The sequence below is a fragment of the Primulina eburnea genome, chromosome 7 (assembly GCF_022965805.1).
Source record: "Primulina eburnea isolate SZY01 chromosome 7, ASM2296580v1, whole genome shotgun sequence".
Taxonomy (NCBI): domain Eukaryota; kingdom Viridiplantae; phylum Streptophyta; class Magnoliopsida; order Lamiales; family Gesneriaceae; genus Primulina; species Primulina eburnea.
In genome coordinates this window covers 14899371-14916752 of record NC_133107.1, presented here as the reverse complement: position 1 = coordinate 14916752, position 17382 = coordinate 14899371, and the positions used below count along the sequence as shown (strand labels likewise).

The 17382-nt window shown below is 32.0% G+C and overlaps 3 protein-coding genes across 17 annotated transcripts; 2 read left to right on the top strand and 1 right to left on the bottom strand.

Moving 5' to 3' along the window:
* The first annotated feature begins 2061 nt into the window (after nt 1–2061).
* On the top strand, nt 2062–5097 carry LOC140836161 (bidirectional sugar transporter NEC1-like). Its single transcript, XM_073201569.1, has 6 exons — nt 2062–2200; nt 2745–2781; nt 3128–3338; nt 4047–4208; nt 4477–4596; nt 4706–5097. Exons 1-6 carry the CDS (start codon nt 2152–2154, stop codon nt 4943–4945), a joined length of 819 nt encoding a protein of 272 aa, XP_073057670.1. The 5' UTR covers nt 2062–2151; the 3' UTR covers nt 4946–5097.
* Nucleotides 5098–6125: 1028 nt separating this feature from the next.
* LOC140837263 (uncharacterized) lies at nt 6126–13059 on the top strand. 5 transcript variants are annotated; one of them, XM_073203360.1, is made up of 12 exons: nt 6447–6579; nt 6742–6813; nt 7065–7136; nt 8485–8556; nt 8870–9833; nt 9919–10427; nt 10547–10721; nt 10815–10919; nt 11029–11163; nt 11268–11459; nt 11547–11603; nt 12962–13059. In XM_073203360.1, the coding sequence occupies exons 1-12, from the start codon at nt 6500–6502 to the stop codon at nt 12968–12970; spliced, it is 2442 nt and encodes an 813-aa protein (XP_073059461.1). In that variant the 5' UTR covers nt 6447–6499; the 3' UTR covers nt 12971–13059. The 5 variants fall into 5 exon arrangements, with proteins under 5 accessions (XP_073059459.1, XP_073059462.1, XP_073059461.1 ...); XM_073203357.1 differs by lacking the exon at nt 12962–13059 and having other exon boundaries at nt 11547–11894; XM_073203358.1 differs by lacking the exons at nt 6742–6813; nt 12962–13059 and having other exon boundaries at nt 6126–6579; nt 11547–11892.
* On the bottom strand, nt 12405–16606 carry LOC140837264 (protein FAR1-RELATED SEQUENCE 5-like). Of its 11 annotated transcripts, XR_012119257.1 has the most exons (7): nt 15403–16606; nt 15093–15155; nt 14937–14996; nt 13886–14841; nt 13588–13666; nt 13193–13303; nt 12703–12863 (listed from the first exon to the last, which is right to left on the bottom strand). XR_012119257.1 is itself a non-coding variant. In XM_073203367.1 (6 exons), exons 1-6 carry the CDS (start codon nt 15434–15436, stop codon nt 12494–12496), a joined length of 1977 nt encoding a protein of 658 aa, XP_073059468.1. In that variant the 5' UTR covers nt 15437–16606; the 3' UTR covers nt 12405–12493. The 11 variants fall into 11 exon arrangements, 10 of the variants coding, with proteins under 10 accessions (XP_073059468.1, XP_073059469.1, XP_073059470.1 ...); XM_073203367.1 differs by having other exon boundaries at nt 12405–13303; nt 13613–13666; XM_073203368.1 differs by having other exon boundaries at nt 12405–13291; nt 13613–13666.
* Nucleotides 16607–17382: the final 776 nt, after the last annotated feature.

Sequence of the window (17382 nt, the reverse complement as noted above, 5' to 3'; positions counted from 1 at the left end):
TGATACGATACTTTATTTTTTTTTCAATCTAATTGTTAAACAATGCCGGATGTCACCTACGCTTCGGTCTCGGGGCGTGACAGGCAAAATGTAAAAAAAATGTTCATTTTGCACCGAATGGAGTAAGCGGTCCTAGCAGCGTTCTGAACACTAAAATTGCATTTTTAAAATGTATATGATGTTATGATCACGAATTTTTATGCAAATACGAAAAATACATTGCATGCTTAGTTTGAATAAATACGATGACATGTTTTGAAGGAATGGATTTGGTTGTTATTAATACGAGCACGAACAGGAACATGTAAGGCCAAGGCTCAATGGATGGGTAATGAACGAAATTCAAATAAAGAAAATTGAAAACATATATGTTGATATGATGTCATATGGACACACTTATGCATTGACATGTCATGTTTATGCTTGTGCTTTTGAGAGCATGAAATATATTTTAATTAAAATATTTTTCATTGTTGCATGTTTTGTATATGTACTTTCTATTAAGATTCAGGCGTGTTGAGTCTTTAGACTAACTAGATGTGAATGATGCAGGTAAGCATATTGATATGGAGACTGGAGGAGCCGAAAATTGAGTAGGCGGGGCTAGATGTGCGCACTCTAATCTGATGACCATATTTTTCCGCACATTATGTTTATGAGTTAGGAGTAAAAATGGATATTTTTATACACATTCGCTTTTATATGTTGATGGATGACAGGACTTTGTATGTCGCATATTTGAATTATTTTAAATAATAGTCTAAGGTTTGATGATCAAATATTCTTTTTAATTGTAGTATTTTTATCAGTAGTTCAATACTTTTGTTTTATAATATTTAATTGACAACTGTTATTCCATGCATACGCTTAAATGAAATTTTCGAAAAATAGTTTACAACAAAAAAAATTCTAATGGTATTTTAATAGCACGAGTTGTTTCAGTCGTCAAATTCAACTTTTTGAACCTTACTATCTCAATGGGAACACAAAATCCAATAATTGTGTGACCCTAAATTGTTCAGGGATACAGCTAGCCGTGAGTTCACAACTTCATGTGATTCAGAACAACATTTGTTCCTATTCAATCTTACTTTAATTAACCAGATTTATTTCTTCAGTCCCTTGATCAAGAACGTCAGAACTCAAGTATGATTGCACCCACTAGATCATGGTAATTGCGTTTAGTAGCATCGTCTCATGATCCCACAGGTAACACTGATACTGCCTACAAGAACATTAAGTTATGGTTAGCATATAATATGTTCCCTTCAACTCATATATATCCTGATCAAATATGCAACAATTGGTATATTGAGAGTTACAAATGACTTCTATGATGATGTGTTATTAAATGAATTCGATGACGATGTGTTGTGTTGTGTCTTTCAGTAATAAGAGTGACAAGGTATGTGCAACTGAGAAAACCTTTTTCCAAAACGCGCATGTTTTAATATGGATATATAGATATGTCTTACACTATCAAATTCATTAGATCCCATAGGATATCTTTACTCGTGTGAGTGCGGTGAATCCTCGAAAACAATGCATTGATTTCTAAGTGTTAATAACAATATTCTAATTTTTATATATGAAATAGATGTATCTTATAATGTGATAATTTTCAAAATTTAGGATTATGTATATATATTCTAATATAAATTGTGTTTTGTAAATGCAAACAAATATATACAGAATAAGTTCTATTTTAAAAATAATGGTAATCTATTTTTTTTACGGATAATCGCTCGGTGGTATTTAAAACAATATTAGATGTCCATACTTTTGGTCTTCAAAACACACATATTAATTATTTTCCTAAAAGTTTACCATTAATTTTATTAAAAAAATAAACATAACAAAATAAAAGTTTTAATATGCAAACAAATTTCACTTGCCTTGGTTGGCAGATAAAGCGTATTAAAGATTAAAGACCACTCAAAGTGTTTGGCGACTGATTTACTGTGAAAAAACAAATGTTTCATCATTTAGCCAATGGCCATATATTTATTTATTAAAGATCATACTTCTGCCCAACTACGTACATATAATTCTGGTTAAATTTTAGCTATATATACTTTCAATCAAAGTTAAATGTAGCAACCACCTCAAATCTCTTTCTAAGTACAACATTTTTTGGCCGGTGTTCTTACAATGGCAATACCTTCTTCCGATCAGTTGGCTTTAGGATTTGGCCTTTTGGGTATGTATCAAACAACTATCAATAAAAGATATGAGGATCAGGGGTGCAAATGAATTGAATCGACACTCAAATTTTTTATGTCGTTTGATTATTATTCGATTCTTACTGAAATTATTGGACTCGTGTATATTCATTCATTATTTTTCTTGAGCCAAATTTGAACCTCAAATGTTTTATTTTTAACACATGATCAGCGGTTATTGTTCGACTCTAAATTTCAATTATCAGGCTGGTATAAGGTTGAACATGTTCATTTTTTAGATATATTCAAATTCAAAACTGCAAGCTGAAATTGAGCATTTTTACATAATAGTGCCCAATTAATAAGAAAGTTACTAAATGAACTGAAACAACCAAAAAAAATACATGCTCGAGCTCGAATATGTAAAATGGCGGCTACTCTTCACTTTGATTTCATTTCATTTCACCCCTAACGTAATTCTCAATTTTGCTGCTTTATTTTACATTTTATAACTTTTACTTTATAATTTGGCTACACTTGGAATACTTTTGATATTTTGGGCTTAATTTTCAATTTCCACAGGGAATATTATCGGGTTTCTCGTCTTCTTGGCACCAGTGTAAGACAACTAACCAATGTTACAAAGCATTATCGGTCCAAAAAACAAATTTTATCCGATTAATTTTTTTTAAAGATAATCATATTTTTAAAATACTTGGTTACTGTTAAAATTATATTTTTGGATAATAACTTTTTGCGATTGATTCCCAATTGTTTGCATTTTGTCCGAAAAGTCCTTGCAAAAAATTTGAATGAGCATCGGGGACCAAATGCATCAAAATCTATAAGACGCGGAAAGTTTTTGGCGCATCACGAACGACATGGATCGCGAAAAAATAAGTTATTAACCTTTATATTTCTATTTAGCTCGTCCATGAAAAAATTTGTATTTTTTGTTTGAACAGGCCTACATTTTACACAATTTGCAAGAGGAAATCGTCGGAAGGGTTTCAATCAATACCATATTCAGTGGCACTTATGAGTGCATCCTTATTGTTATACTATGCGATTCTCAAGACAAATGCGATCTTGATTGTTTCCGTTAATTGCATCGGATGCGTTATCGAGTCCATTTATCTCTTCATATATTTTATATATGCACAGAAAAAGGCTAAGGTAATACTTTATTTTTCTAAATTTTTTCTATCCCGAAAAAATTGTATTTTTAAAGAATTAAAATCTGAAATTAATGCAATAAATTGATTTTTGTGGCATTAAGCCGGATATGACTGATATATCTTTATTTCCTCGTGACAAATGACTGAAAGTATGTATAACAATTTATTATTCTAAGACCAATTTTGATTTGTCATAGGACCAAAGCCATGAAAAAATTTCTTGAATTAAGGGGCAGAATCAACGAACATCATGTAGCAACCAGGCCAAATTATGAGATTGAAAGATTTTCTTTTCCTTTTCTGAATTCATATTGGTGATGTATGAACTTAAGTACGACTGCGAAGTCTAAAAAAAGGAGTTTCGATTCAATCTCCAATTGTTTATGTTTGATCGAGCACAAACTTAGCTTTGTCTGTCTGTTGAGGGTCGAGTTCGATATATTTATTTGTCAATTTCATTTACATAATTTAAAAACCTTAGGAACATTTTTATGAATCGAAATTTAACATTCCAGCTCGAGCATTATTCCTTTATTCCATATCTCCTCTTTTATTTTTGCTTACATCTTACTTGATCTATATATATATATATATATATATATATATATATATATATATATATATATATATATATATAGTTAATTTAATTTTATTAATATTAATTATCACATATCACATTCTACTTTATAATTGATTATATTTGCAGATATTTACCATACGGTTGATTCTAATACTCAATGTGGGAGTAATAGGGTTGGTGGTGGCAATTTCTTTCTTTGTATTTAAAGGATCGAATAGGGTCTCTCTCGTAGGATGGACATGTGCCGCAGTTAATGTAGCTGTATTCGCAGCTCCTTTAAGCATCATGGTAATATGCTATACATTTTCTTACAATTTAGAAAAAAAATCCATTTCGGATCCAAAAACCAATGAAATTTTTTTTATTATTAAAAATCTGTAAAATCGAGCGTTTGTCGTTTTTCAAAAGACTATACAAGTTAACATGTCTCATTTTTTTAAAAAAAACATATTTTAAAAAATGAAATAATTAATTAATAACTTATTATTTAAGGTGAAAGTTATTTATTTTTTATTTTAAATGATTTATAATATGTTGATATAATTTTTTTGGGCAGAAACGAGTGATACAAACAAAAAGCGTAGAGTTTATGCCATTCACTCTATCATTCTTCCTCACCCTTAGTGCTACAATGTGGTTCTTCTATGGGTTTTTCGTGAAAGACTACTACATTGCAGTAAGTACAAAAATAAAAATAAAAAAGGTCTTTTATTTGTTTTTCTTTTTTTGCTTTTAATTAAATTGCATCCAATAATTAATTTATTATTATTTTCTTGTAAATCCAGTTTCCAAATGTTTTGGGATTTTTACTCGGAGTTCTTCAAATGATATTGTACTTCATTTACAAGAAACACCCAAAGGGTGCCCCAACCAAATCAAATCTCAAGGATACTAGTACAACTCAAAATAAGGAGATCGGTGTACGTGTAATGTCCGAGAATAACACGATGAATCCTCCAAGAATCGAGATGAAGACGACGAATCCGCCGGAAAATATAGAATTATGCTTGAAAGTCGAGGATTAATTAGGATAGCATTGGATCAGAGTCATTGTTCAATAACAATAAAATGATATTTAGTAGTTTTTCAATTGAAAGCTGAGTAAATTTACTTGAAGTTAAATAAGGTCTAACCAAAGTTCCACTGCTATGAAATTCATATAAATTTATTTGTAACAGTCTTGTGTTATTTTCTTTTATTCCAATTACTTCGCAAGTGTCGTTTTTATGTACATTTTGTGAACAGTGACAGTAACGATGACACTCTAGTGTCATTCCCACATAAATATTAGAGGTAGCTTATTTGTGTTTATAGTATATTAATGTCAAATTCTTGTTTGTGCTAATTCAAAATCAACACAATGCATTAAAATTTCTGAATAAGGAAAAAAATAGTCCTTCTGTTATAACTTTGGCAAAAACTTGTGTGAGACCGTCTCACGGATCTTAATCCGTGAGACGGATCTTTTTAACCCGGTTCGTTTTCTAACCCGTCCACACCTGTTAAATTCCTTGATTTTTTTCAATACACTGAGTTTCGAGCGCTGCCTGGTCCAGTCCAAACAGGGAATCTCTGCTGCAGTACGAATCGTGCAGGATATGTTTTTCCAGAATTGCATCTTTAGATAATAGCTTTCATTTTTACCATGGGTTACTGATTATTGTGACTGCCGCACTGTTATTTAAATGTGACTCATTAAAGAATTAATATTACTTCCTGTAGTTTCATACAATGATTTTAGTATTTATGCATCTTCTGTTTTAATCATGGTGGCAGCTATGAGTTATTTCGGTAGTAACCTCTTCCCGCAATTCCAACATTACATTAAATTGGTGTTGCTCAAACTGAGATTATTTTTATCTTCTACTCCCGTTTGGATGTGCTGAGAGGAGGATAAGCATTGAAACTAAATTTCATCTTGTTTTTATTGGACTGAATTGTGGAATTGAGAATGATGAATATACGGATGAGATAAATTTGTAAATGATTCATGCATATCGTTAGATGTTTTCAATTCAATTTTGTATGCATTTCAGTTTCTGACTTGGGATTATACGCCTGGAATTCCTATCTAGGCTATATGTATACAATTTGCTTGGATCACAATTATTAGAATTCTGGAATCTGTGGTCTAGGCTTGAGACCTGTCCAGGCACAGTCTTTTAACGCAATCTGGCGCCTAACCATGAAGCCAATGTTTGCCTCAATGCCAGGACTGCCTTGTATGTGTATCAGATTATTTGGTACTCCATCTCCCTGTTGTGTTAGATTAATTAATCGATTCATGTCATGTGGTGATACTTTTGGTGTGTAGAAAAGGCCTTTACGTAAAATACGTTTGGATTACACACGAAGTCAATCTAAATCACTTGCTTGAATTTTAGAAACTTAATGGAGCTTCAGAAAGCTATGTGGTGGAAGCTTTTTCACTGTTTAACTTTGCTTTTTTGTTGGATATGTGGTTATGGTGTTGTTCTATTGATATGTTTGTTTCCATTTATGTTTATACAAATTGAAATTTTTTAATTATAACACCAACTTGATGATTGTTTGAATAATATGCAAGGTAATTTGCAAATATGAAATCCAAAAAAGTTGCAAAGAAAAGGAAGCTTTCCCATACTGAGGTTTACACTTCTATCGAGCCAACTGACAAGGGGTATTACTTTTTCTCTGAAATGCATTAGTTTTTATCTCAAAAGTATCACTTTTCATATCATTTTTTAGTTTTAGCCAAAAGTATCACTATTGGTTTCACAGTTCTGCTTTCATATTGCTGTTTAAAAAACTATTACTTTCTTTACTTTTCTTTTTTGAAAAGGAAACAAGTTACCAAGAACAACGAGCTTTGTCCTCACGAGGATGAACCTTCTATCACACTAATTGCTAAAAGGTAAAAAGTATCACCTTTTTCCTCAAATGTATTATTTTTTACCTATACAGTATCACTTTTTGTTAGTTAGTGCTTCTTTGATATTGTTTTTGTTGGTTAATTTTTGCATGAATTTGGTCATTAAATAAAGTATTAATTTTTTAATCAAGTATTACTTTTTACAGCTCAAGTATCACTTTTGGTTTCCCAATTCTGCTTTCATATTGATGTTTAGAAAACTATTACTTTCTTTTCCTTTTCTTTCTTAAAAGGAAACAAGTTACCAAGAACAACGAGCTTTGCCTTCACGAGGATGAACCTTCTATCACACTAATTGCTAAAAGGTAAAAAGTATCACCATTTTCCTCAAATGTATTATTTTTTACCTATACAGTATCACTTTTTGTTAGTTAGTGCTTCTTTGATATTGTTTTTGTTGGTTAATTTTTGCATGAATTTGGTCATTAAATAAAGTATTAATTTTTTACTCAAAGGTATTACTTTTTACAGCTTAAAAAAGTATTATTTTTTTACTCAAAAGTATTACTTTTTTACTCAAAAGTATTACTTTTTTACAGCTCAAGTATCACATTTGGTTTCACAATTCTGCTTTCATATTGATGTTTAGAGTGTGTCTTACTTATCGTTTTTTCAAAAAGTATTACTTTTTTCCTCAAAAGTCCTCAAAAGTATTACTTTTTTCCTCAAAAGTAATACTTTTTTCCTCAAAAGTATTACTTTTTACACCTCAAGTATCACATTTGGTTTCACAATTATGCTTTCATATTGATGTTTAGAGTGTGTCTAACTTTTCGTTGTTTCAAAAAGTATTAATTTTTTACTCAAAGGTATCACTTTTTACAGCTCAAGTATCACATTTGGTTTCCCAATTCTGCTTTCATATTGATGTTTAGAGTGTGTCTAACTTATCGTTGTTTCAAAAAGTATTAATTTTTTACTCCAACGTATTACTTTTTATAGCTCAAGTATCACTTTTGGTTTCCCAATTCTGCTTTCATATTGATGTTTAGAGTGTGTCTTACTTATCGTTGTTTCAGAAAGTATTAATTTTTTAATCAAAGGTATCACTTTTTACAGCTCAAGTATCACTTTTGGTTTCACAGTTCTGCTTTCATATTGATGTTTAGAGTGTGTCTAACTTATCGTTGTTTCAAAAAGTATTAATTTTTTACTCCAATGTATTACTTTTTATAGCTCAAGTATCACTTTTGGTTTCCCAATTCTGCTTTCATATTGATGTTTAGAGTGTGTCTTACTTATCGTTGTTTCAGAAAGTATTAATTTTTTAATCAAAGGTATCACTTTTTACAGCTCAAGTATCACTTTTGGTTTCACAGTTCTGCTTTCATATTGATGTTTAGAGTGTGTCTAACTTATCGTTGTTTCAAAAAGTATTAATTTTTTACTCCAACGTATTACTTTTTATAGCTCAAGTATCACTTTTGGTTTCCCAATTCTGCTTCATATTGATGTTTAGAGTGTGTCTTACTTATCGTTGTTTCAGAAAGTATTAATTTTTTAATCAAAGGCATCACTTTTTACAGCTCAAGTATCACTTTTGGTTTCACAGTTCTGCTTTCATATTGATGTTTTAAAAGATGATATTATTATTTGATTTGCTTACTAATATCTATACTGATTTTCTTTTCTTAACTTTTTTATTTCTTAAAGAAAAAACGTTGCAAAGAACAGCAAGCTCTCCCATTTTGAGGAGGAACCTCCTATCAAACCAGATGGTAAAAGGTATCACCTTTTTCCTCAAATGTATTATTTTTTAGCTCAAAAGTCTCACTTCTATTTAGTTATTGCTTCTTCGACATTATTTTCTAATATATATGCTGATTTTGTTTTCTTAATTTTTTTTGTGGTTTGCTTATATTACTTTTTAATTTAAATGTATTAATTGTTTCAGCAAAAGTATCACTTTTGGCATGTCATTTCTGGTTTGATATTTCTGAATAAATAATTACTTATATATTTTTATTTGTTAGGTTTTATTGTGTTTTTTTTTTTTGCTTTTCTAATATATGGTGATTTGCTTTTGTTTGTGTGCCAGAGGTTTTGTTACACAATGCAGACCACAAGGTCTATACAAGCTCATACAAAATTTTAATGACCAACAAAGAGATGCAGTAAGGAGCATTGGTTTTGGTGGCTTGCTCCATTTGTCTATTACGTCCTACCCTAAAAAAATGTTGAAATGGTTGATTAAAAATTTTAATGGAGCCAGCCGAATGTTGAAAATTGACAACAACAGAAGCTTTGTTGTCACTGCGGATGATGTTCATGATGTCTTCTTATTGCCACGGAGTAATGGAATTGATGTTTTGAAGTTGGGACGTAATGAGCATTTAGATTTGTTGGTGAAACTAAAGGATGATTATGGTATACATGCCCGGTCACCATTGAGCTCGTTGAAGGATGTTATTCAGACAAGGTTGACAGATGGAGGGGATGATTTTAAGAGATTTTTCATCCTTTACAGTTTGTGTTCATTTTTAAATCCTAGTTCAAATCGTTTGGTCAGTTTCGGTGTTGTGAAATCATTGGTTCAGGTGGAGAGGATTTCAGATTACGACTGGTGTACGTATGTCTTGAAAAAGCTTTGTAACGGTGTGCACAAGTACAATATCAATCCACTTCAGAAGAATGTGAATGGTTGTGTTTTACTTTTACAAATTTTATATTTCCACAAGCTGAAGTGGCATGGCATTGCTGAACGATGTACTTTACCTCTCATTCAACATTGGACCAATGAGAGGATTCGCATAAGAATCAAAGAAGAGTCAGCTGCAGGGGAATACGGGCAAGGAGAATGGGTTATTGGCACATACCCTGTCAGTTTGAATGGTAAGACAACGGTGGAGGAAAAAGAACATCGCTCAAGTGTTTTGGTGGAGGAAATGAATGAAATTCCATTGGTTTCTGATGGATTTAATGATTCTGGATCCAGATTCATTAAATATAAGCTTCCTGCCGACAAACTTGATAATTTTGAGATCCGAAAGATTGCTAAAGATGTAAGATATTTTTCATGTTTTATTACTGCATGCTTTTCTTTACGTTCCTTGATTATTAATCAATTTATTTCTTGTACAACTTTAGGAAGTACATGAGACTTTGCTTTTGCTGAAGAGGGACATTTCAGTGGTTTCAGACTATCACATGATGAATTTGTTGAAACAAATGAAGACAATGGAAAAGAAGAATGTTGGAAGTTCTCAATCACATGTTTTGTCAGATAGTCAAAACTTCTTTTCTGATCCTAGAGTTCAGAAATATGTTGATGAAGTAGTTGAAAAATTTGAAATTGTTAAAAAGTTGACTGAAGGGATGCCCACATTTGATCTCCTGACACCGGATCAAGGACAAGTTGCTGAAGCTGAAAATGGAAATGGTGTTGGGGAGGAGGAAACTGACAATGGATTTTATAATGAAGGGGTTGGAGCAAATTCATCTGATGTTGGATCAGATGATTTTTGGCTTAATAATGAAGAGATTGGATATCTTTCAAAATTCATAAATAGCAACAAAAATGTCCTGTCTGGTTTTGATCGACAACAGAAAGAATTGGTTGATTATTGTCTATTTGTTGACGACACATTGAGTAAAGAGTAAGTTATTAATGAATCTATAATTCGAGTATTTTATGCAAAGTATTACTTTTTGTGAAAAACGTATCATTTTTTGTGCAAAAAGTATTCTAATTTTTTTATATATTTTCAATTTTCAGGGAGATGCTGTTTCGTTGTGGACGTATTTGTACTGTTTCAAAAGAGAACATCTTATCATTGAGTCCATTGAACGAAATATTTTTTTCCGTCATTGATGCATGGTCTCTATCAATCAATGATGAAGAAGCAATTGAAAAGAAACACAAACGTTTTTGCTTCAACCTCACCCAAAGTGTAAGATTTAAAATTATCATGTGTTTCTTTTTTTTTTTTAGAATTGTTATTAGTGTTGTTGAAATCTGAATTGTTTTTGATTCTTTGGAAAAGCTTGTTTATGTGGATCATGATGTCGACATTGCTAAAATTGGTATGAGGAGTTGTTGGAATGATTGGTTGAGCCAAAATAGTTATGATTTGAGCTTGGTTGAGATGGTAAGAAACCGTGGAAATATTTATTATTCTTGTTTTAGATTTTATTCGAAATTTATTGCTATTAAATAATAATATTTCACTAACAATTATCTTTATTTTGAAAATGTAGATTTTTCTGCCATTTCGTTTCAATAACCATGTCGCTGCAGTTGTTATCAACTTTCGTGAACAAAAAATTCAGTATCTAGACAATTGGAAGTATGATGAATCTGAAAATTCCTTCTTTCAGTCTGCACACATAGTGGTATACTGCCTAAAATACTTGAATTTCATTATTTTGATGTGATGCATTATTATTATTATTTTTTTTAAATGATGCAGTCTTATTTCCTGTTTTTCAATTTGTAGTATAATGAAATGGTTATGTTCTTGAAAGCAAACAATTATGTTAAAGGAGCTGATGGAATTTTGAAATATGAGATTGAAAATGTGGCCTTCAATTGGAAAACAAAAAAGAGGGACGTTGATAGTGGTGTATATCTGATGCATCACATGAAGTATTTTGAAGGTGTAGTATACTCATCTCCAAATTTGTTCAAGGTATGGTAATTTGACTTATGGTGTATTAACTAACTTTCTTCTTTTAATCTTAAAGTTATAATTGATTTTTTGTTTGACTTATTGTAGGCTGATATAAGACGTGGTATTAGAGCTGAAATATGTACAACCATTGTGCTTAGTGAGGTAAATGAATTGAGATCCGATGTTTTGAGTAAAGTGTTTGATTTCTACAAGAAGAAAGCTGAAAAAATGGCCTTAAAGAGAGATGCAGCAGAGATCAAGAAGAAAAAGAAACAAAACATTTTGCAACATATTGGGTTGTGATATTTTTAACTTTTTAGCCATTTAAGAGGCGACATTCTGAATTTTGACTTGTTTGGTGAACAAAATCAACCTTCTAAGGAAAACTGATTTGTGAATGTGCTGCAAATACATTTTATTTTGCTGCAGTTTGTGTTTTCTGTAGATCCTATTATCCCCAGTTTAAAACTCCTTCCTAATGTGCAAACATAAAAATAGAAGTTATGCTGAGTTGCTTACCCTCTTTGCTTCTACATTTCTCGTCTTCTATGTAAAACACTATGTCAGATGTATATATAAATTAACATATCTCTAGAATTGAAATTTAAGAGGTGACATTCTGAATTATGACCGTTTTTCAAACGTGATGTAGAATTTGTATATATAAAAAAACGGTCATTCTAAAATTTGATGTATATATAAAAACGGTCAATCAAACGTGATGTAGAATTTGATGTATATATAAAGCAAAACAATCATGTTTTTGAAAACTCGAAAGAAAACATAGCTTAAAATCAAAACAAATGCATTATTACATTAACAAAAGAGCAGTAATTAAACTCAATTCATTCGAATACTTGACTAAATGTCTGGAAAAGTCAGACTTTGCATGAGGGACCATAATCAATAAGTTTTTTTCGTTGTACCATTACTGGAACAAGCATATCTTTAAGAACTAATAAAATATCAAGAATTACAATTTAAAAATGAAGTAGTTTATATCCCAAAATTAAACAATATCCAAATTTCAGAATTCAAATAATAAAAATACACTAAAATAAATGAACATTTGGAGTTTTGGAACCAAATTCCTTTGCTGGAATTAAATTTGATTCAACAGTTCTCTTCTTCTTCTTTTTATGGAAATGTCCTTTTATCCTTTGACTTCTTCCTTTTGTAATAGAACGAGCAGGATCTCGAACAACATTAGATGAATATGAATGCACAGAAGTCTCTGATTGCTCGGTGGAAGACAATGAAGTCATCAAAGTATCGACAGATAATGTATCTCTGTTGTATCCTTCCTCAACAATTCTTCTTGCTTCCTCATTTCCTTGGGATTTCAACACCAAATTATAATACTTGCGTGCCATTTCATGACGCCAAGGAATGCAGTCCTCAGCCTTCTCTGATCTCTCAATTCTATTGTTTAACCTATCCCATATTTCAGATTTGGCAAACTTGGTCCATCTTTTTTGAATATAAAATTCTGGTATACTAACAACAGAATTTATGTGCAGGACCCTTAAACAATGATAGCATAGGAAACCACACTCCTCAAATTTCTTGCAAGAGCACGTGATCATATTTCTAAGACAATCAAACACAACACGATGGGTACATGCATTGGCATCATGAGATGAAACGTCATAAACCATCATACTATCTTCAACCAAAACAATAGTAGAACAAGTAGAAATTGATTTCAGAAACTCAGACTCAAATTCTCTGAAAAGTGTTAGTGTATATACCTCAGAAGCATGCTTCAACATCCCAGTCATTGGTAGGACGGATTCGGGAACCGACTTTGAGCATTGGAATTCATTATTTTGTTCTTTGATCCTCCAATGCTTTATTGTTGCCTTCAAAATACCATAAAATTCAGCTAAACTGGTGCTTTTCTTTGCATTAAATCCAATGGCATGATTTGTGCTTTCACTTCTTTGTGAAGAAAGAATACCAGCAGAAAAAAAATCCTTGCTTAAAGCAGTACACCATTTTTCCCTCAATCCATACAAGCGACAAAACCAAGAATGATCTTCTAAATTATATTCTGAAATCATGGATTTCCAGCAGCTTTCAAATTCATTTTCATTAGCACAACCTGACAAGCATTTCTTAAAGGCCACTTTAAAGGAATTCTCACTTTTCAATTGTGCAAATCTACTGACAGCATTTTGTTGAAGGTGCCATAAGCACAGCCTATGCCTTGTTTGTGGGAAAACCTGCATCAAACATTGATAATGTACATAATTTCAGTACTTACTAAATATTGGATTATGTATAACAACAAAGGGCAGCCAATAATCTGCACCATCACAGAAGCAACAAATAAACTCTTTCAAGGTTTTAAATTATCTCTTAAAAGTTTCACATGCAAAATAAGAAAGAAACTATGACAATTATCTAAAAAAACAGTAAACTACATTTCAATATTTATATACCTTCTCTATTGCAGTTGCAATTGCTTGATCTTGGTCAGTGAACAAAGTGATTGGACATTTTCCTCCCATTGATTTCTTAAAAACTTCAAACAACCATTGAAACGATTCATATTTCTCATTAGCTAAGAATGCACAACCAAACATCGCATTATTCCAATGATTATTGATACCAATGAATGGAGCACATATCAGATTATACTTATTAGTGCGATATGTCGTGTCAAAGACCATGACATCACCATATATCCTATAATCTTCTTTCATCATCGAATCCCTCCAATACACATTACACAATCTTCCTTCATCATCTAATTTGACTTTGAAATAAAAGTCCTCCTCTTTAGTATCTTCTTCTTGCAACATTTCAATTACCGTCTGTGCATCACCACCTTCTATCGCATTCATCTTCATACGGTTCACAAAATTCATGTGGTCTTTCATGGTATGACCAACATTTTCTTCCCCCCTTGCATCTTGTACCATATAACGGAAAGAATCACTTGATCTCATACCAGAAGTGATCATATCCTCAATAGCTTTACCCTTCTCCTTTGTAATTGTTCTTTCTGAACGGTGAAGGTGGCCCCACTCTGTCCTAGTGAATGGATGATTGTGTTCCATCACGTGACTTAGGACTTCATAAACACCGTCGTCATTCAGTTTCACCCTCAAAGAAGCCTTACATCCTGTTCGTGTAAGACAAGAATTTGATCTTTTTCTAGATGATGATGCATCACTGAAGATATCTGCATTTCCTGAGTTCTTTACTCCAGCACAAGAACATACAAAATATTTCTCTACCACAACTTCATTGCTATAGCATCTAGTGGTTGATTTACGGACACTAAAACCTAGTGCACGAGCATGTTTACAGTACAACTGATGCATATCATCAATTGTTTCTCTTGTCATACCAACAAGAAAACCAGATACATCAACACAATCCATAGTGTCTTCTGCAAATATTTCAGAAACAAGTAATATTTTTTGGGTAAAAACCTAACCCTTTGGAGAAAAAACTAATACTTTTCACGATATTTAGAAACTTTACCCTCATTGGCTGGTACAGGTACATTTTGTTCAATGATAGCTACTGCATCCGGTGTTTTATCTATAAGAAATTAAAAAAGTTCATATGCAAACAAATAAAGATCACAAAAATTTCAAAATGATTAAAATGTAGGTAATCAAATCATATTATTCTTACCTTGATTAATTTCTATATCATCTTCATCGATACAAACAATGACAATTGAATTTAAATTTTGACCTACAAAAACAGATTAAAATTAAATTACATCAAAATAGAAAATAAAATGTCATATAATCTATACAGTAGGTATAGAAATTTATAGGAGTTGGTATGGAGAAATTACACTTTTTAATGAAAAGTAATAATTTCAAACATTTTGGTTATGTCATTTAGAAATTAACAAGTAAATTACCACCTTCTCAATATAAAGTAATATGTTTACATAGATAAGTCATAGTATCGTTAACTTAAAAAAAATAATTACCTTCCTCAATACCAGTTTGAGCTTCATTCTCCATTGTAGATTGTAGTCGTCAAATTGGTCGAAACAAGGAAATATAGGACAACCCTAAGATTGTTGCACGACAAATTCAACAAATTCTCAACCTCATATGATGAACATGTTGAAACAAATGCTAAATATAATGATACCAACTGCATTTTGGAAGCAGTACACTATCAAGGAGAACAGATATCAGAATTTACAGAAAAATTTCATTAAAGCTGCTGAAATATATTGGGATTAATTGATACTATACACAATTACAAGTTTAACCACAATGCAAAAATACATTAGAAGGAATTATGCAATGTTATTTTTTAATCTTTTTTTCCCAGTAATTTACCTTGCAAGAAACTAGCTCTATGCTGTTATTCTCCATTACAGTTACACCAACTTATTGATGGATACTTCAATAACAATATTTTTTAACTGTAATTTAAAAATAAACATAAAAAAGAAGCAATGTATTCAAAGATTACTTACCTTGGCCAAGTGCTGGCTCAACTTATACGAGCGAAATATGAATGTGGCATGGGAATTGTAAGAAATATATTCAAAAATCTCTTTTCCAGCAGCTTTATTATGAATATTTCTCAACAATTTGCTTACACTTTTTTTAGGTTTGCTACTCCCTTGATAAAGAACCCTGGCTAGGAGCTCCCCTGTACAAAATTCATTCTCAATTACAGAATTTAATAGAATAGATACAAGAATCCTCATCCCAGTTGTTGAGTAGTCCATGAAACCCAGAAAACAATAAATGAAGGAAAATTCCCAAAACACACAAACAAATTTGAAGAAAAAATCCAGAATCAAATTAAAGGAAAAAAATAACCGGCAATGCGAAGATTACAACGACACTTTGAGGGGATAGAAACGTTGATTCCATGTACAATCGCCCAGAATATATCGAGAACCGTTGGAAACCAATTGCTAAATCTTGTGGGATTTTTCAATCGGGAGCGAGAAGGAGAGACGTCGGTCACAATAGTGAAGAGTGGAGAGAAAGATCCTGGTTTGATTAATATTTAATTGAGAAATTTAAGCAAACGGGCACTGCTATATAAATTGAGGGCAAAATTGAGAAAGATCCTAATTTAAACAAACCGGGTCAATTGTGAGAGATGGATTGACCCGTCTCACGGATTAAGATCCGTGAGACGGTCTCACAAGAGACCTACTCTATAACTTTTTATATATGTCTTCCTACTCATTTATTTGTTAAATCCCTACTCATTTATTTGTTAAATCAACGAAACAAATGATCGCTCATCCGTGTCGGTTTATTGCGTAGTCGATTATGACCTGCTATTGAACTTGATCCTCCTCAGGACTCCTTTGTTGGCCCACTTATTAACCAGCTGATCTACTTGTTGGAGTACATTATTCTCGCATCCAAGACTCAATAGAATTTTAAATTTTTAGCTTTGACATTTAGAACAAGACTATGACGTCGTATGATTCAAATCTATATATAAGATGTTTAGAGTTGATACTCACGGGAAATTTAGGATCCACTTCCAATAAGTGTTACTAATCTAGACGCATGTTTTGAAATTACCCTGAGCCTAAAATCACAAATAAGATCGTTAGAAGGGGGCCAAGAGGATGTCCTGGCGTAGCCCCTCTGACGCTCAAGTCAGAGACTGAGGATATATGGGGAGAGCAGCTAAGGGTGCTGCTGACCACAATATATTGAATTAATTAACTGAACGTTCAAACCTGATATTTATAGGAGAATACATGGGTATTTGATGGGCAAGGGGTAATGGGCTCATCCATGGGGTATCACCAGTCTCTTCCTCCCGAGTCGAACTGAATCGCAGGTTTCAAGTTCGATTAATTGTGATGTCCTCGGGTTACCCGTTGCGAGTTGTACATTTTCTTCCAGCCGTTCATCAGTCTCCAAAGATTTGGAAACAAATCAAATCGTAATCCTGCTATGAAGGGAAAGTTATCAAA

Coding starts and splice junctions, on each gene's coding strand:
- LOC140837263 (XM_073203357.1), top strand. CDS start 6,500: ATGAAATCCAAAAAAGTTGCAAAGAAAAGGAAGCTTTCCCATACTGAG. Junction 6,814..7,064: donor ATCACACTAATTGCTAAAAG/GTAAAAAGTATC, acceptor CTTTCTTAAAAG/GAAACAAGTTACCAAGAACA. Junction 11,460..11,546: donor CATCTCCAAATTTGTTCAAG/GTATGGTAATTT, acceptor GACTTATTGTAG/GCTGATATAAGACGTGGTAT.
- LOC140837264 (XM_073203365.1), bottom strand. CDS start 15,436: ATGGAGAATGAAGCTCAAACTGGTATTGAGGAAG. Junction 15,156..15,402: donor TCAAACTGGTATTGAGGAAG/GTAATTATTTTT, acceptor CTGTTTTTGTAG/GTCAAAATTTAAATTCAATT. Junction 14,997..15,092: donor TGATATAGAAATTAATCAAG/GTAAGAATAATA, acceptor AATTTCTTATAG/ATAAAACACCGGATGCAGTA.
- LOC140836161 (XM_073201569.1), top strand. CDS start 2,152: ATGGCAATACCTTCTTCCGATCAGTTGGCTTTAGGATTTGGCCTTTTG. Junction 2,201..2,744: donor TTTAGGATTTGGCCTTTTGG/GTATGTATCAAA, acceptor CAATTTCCACAG/GGAATATTATCGGGTTTCTC. Junction 4,597..4,705: donor TGAAAGACTACTACATTGCA/GTAAGTACAAAA, acceptor TTGTAAATCCAG/TTTCCAAATGTTTTGGGATT.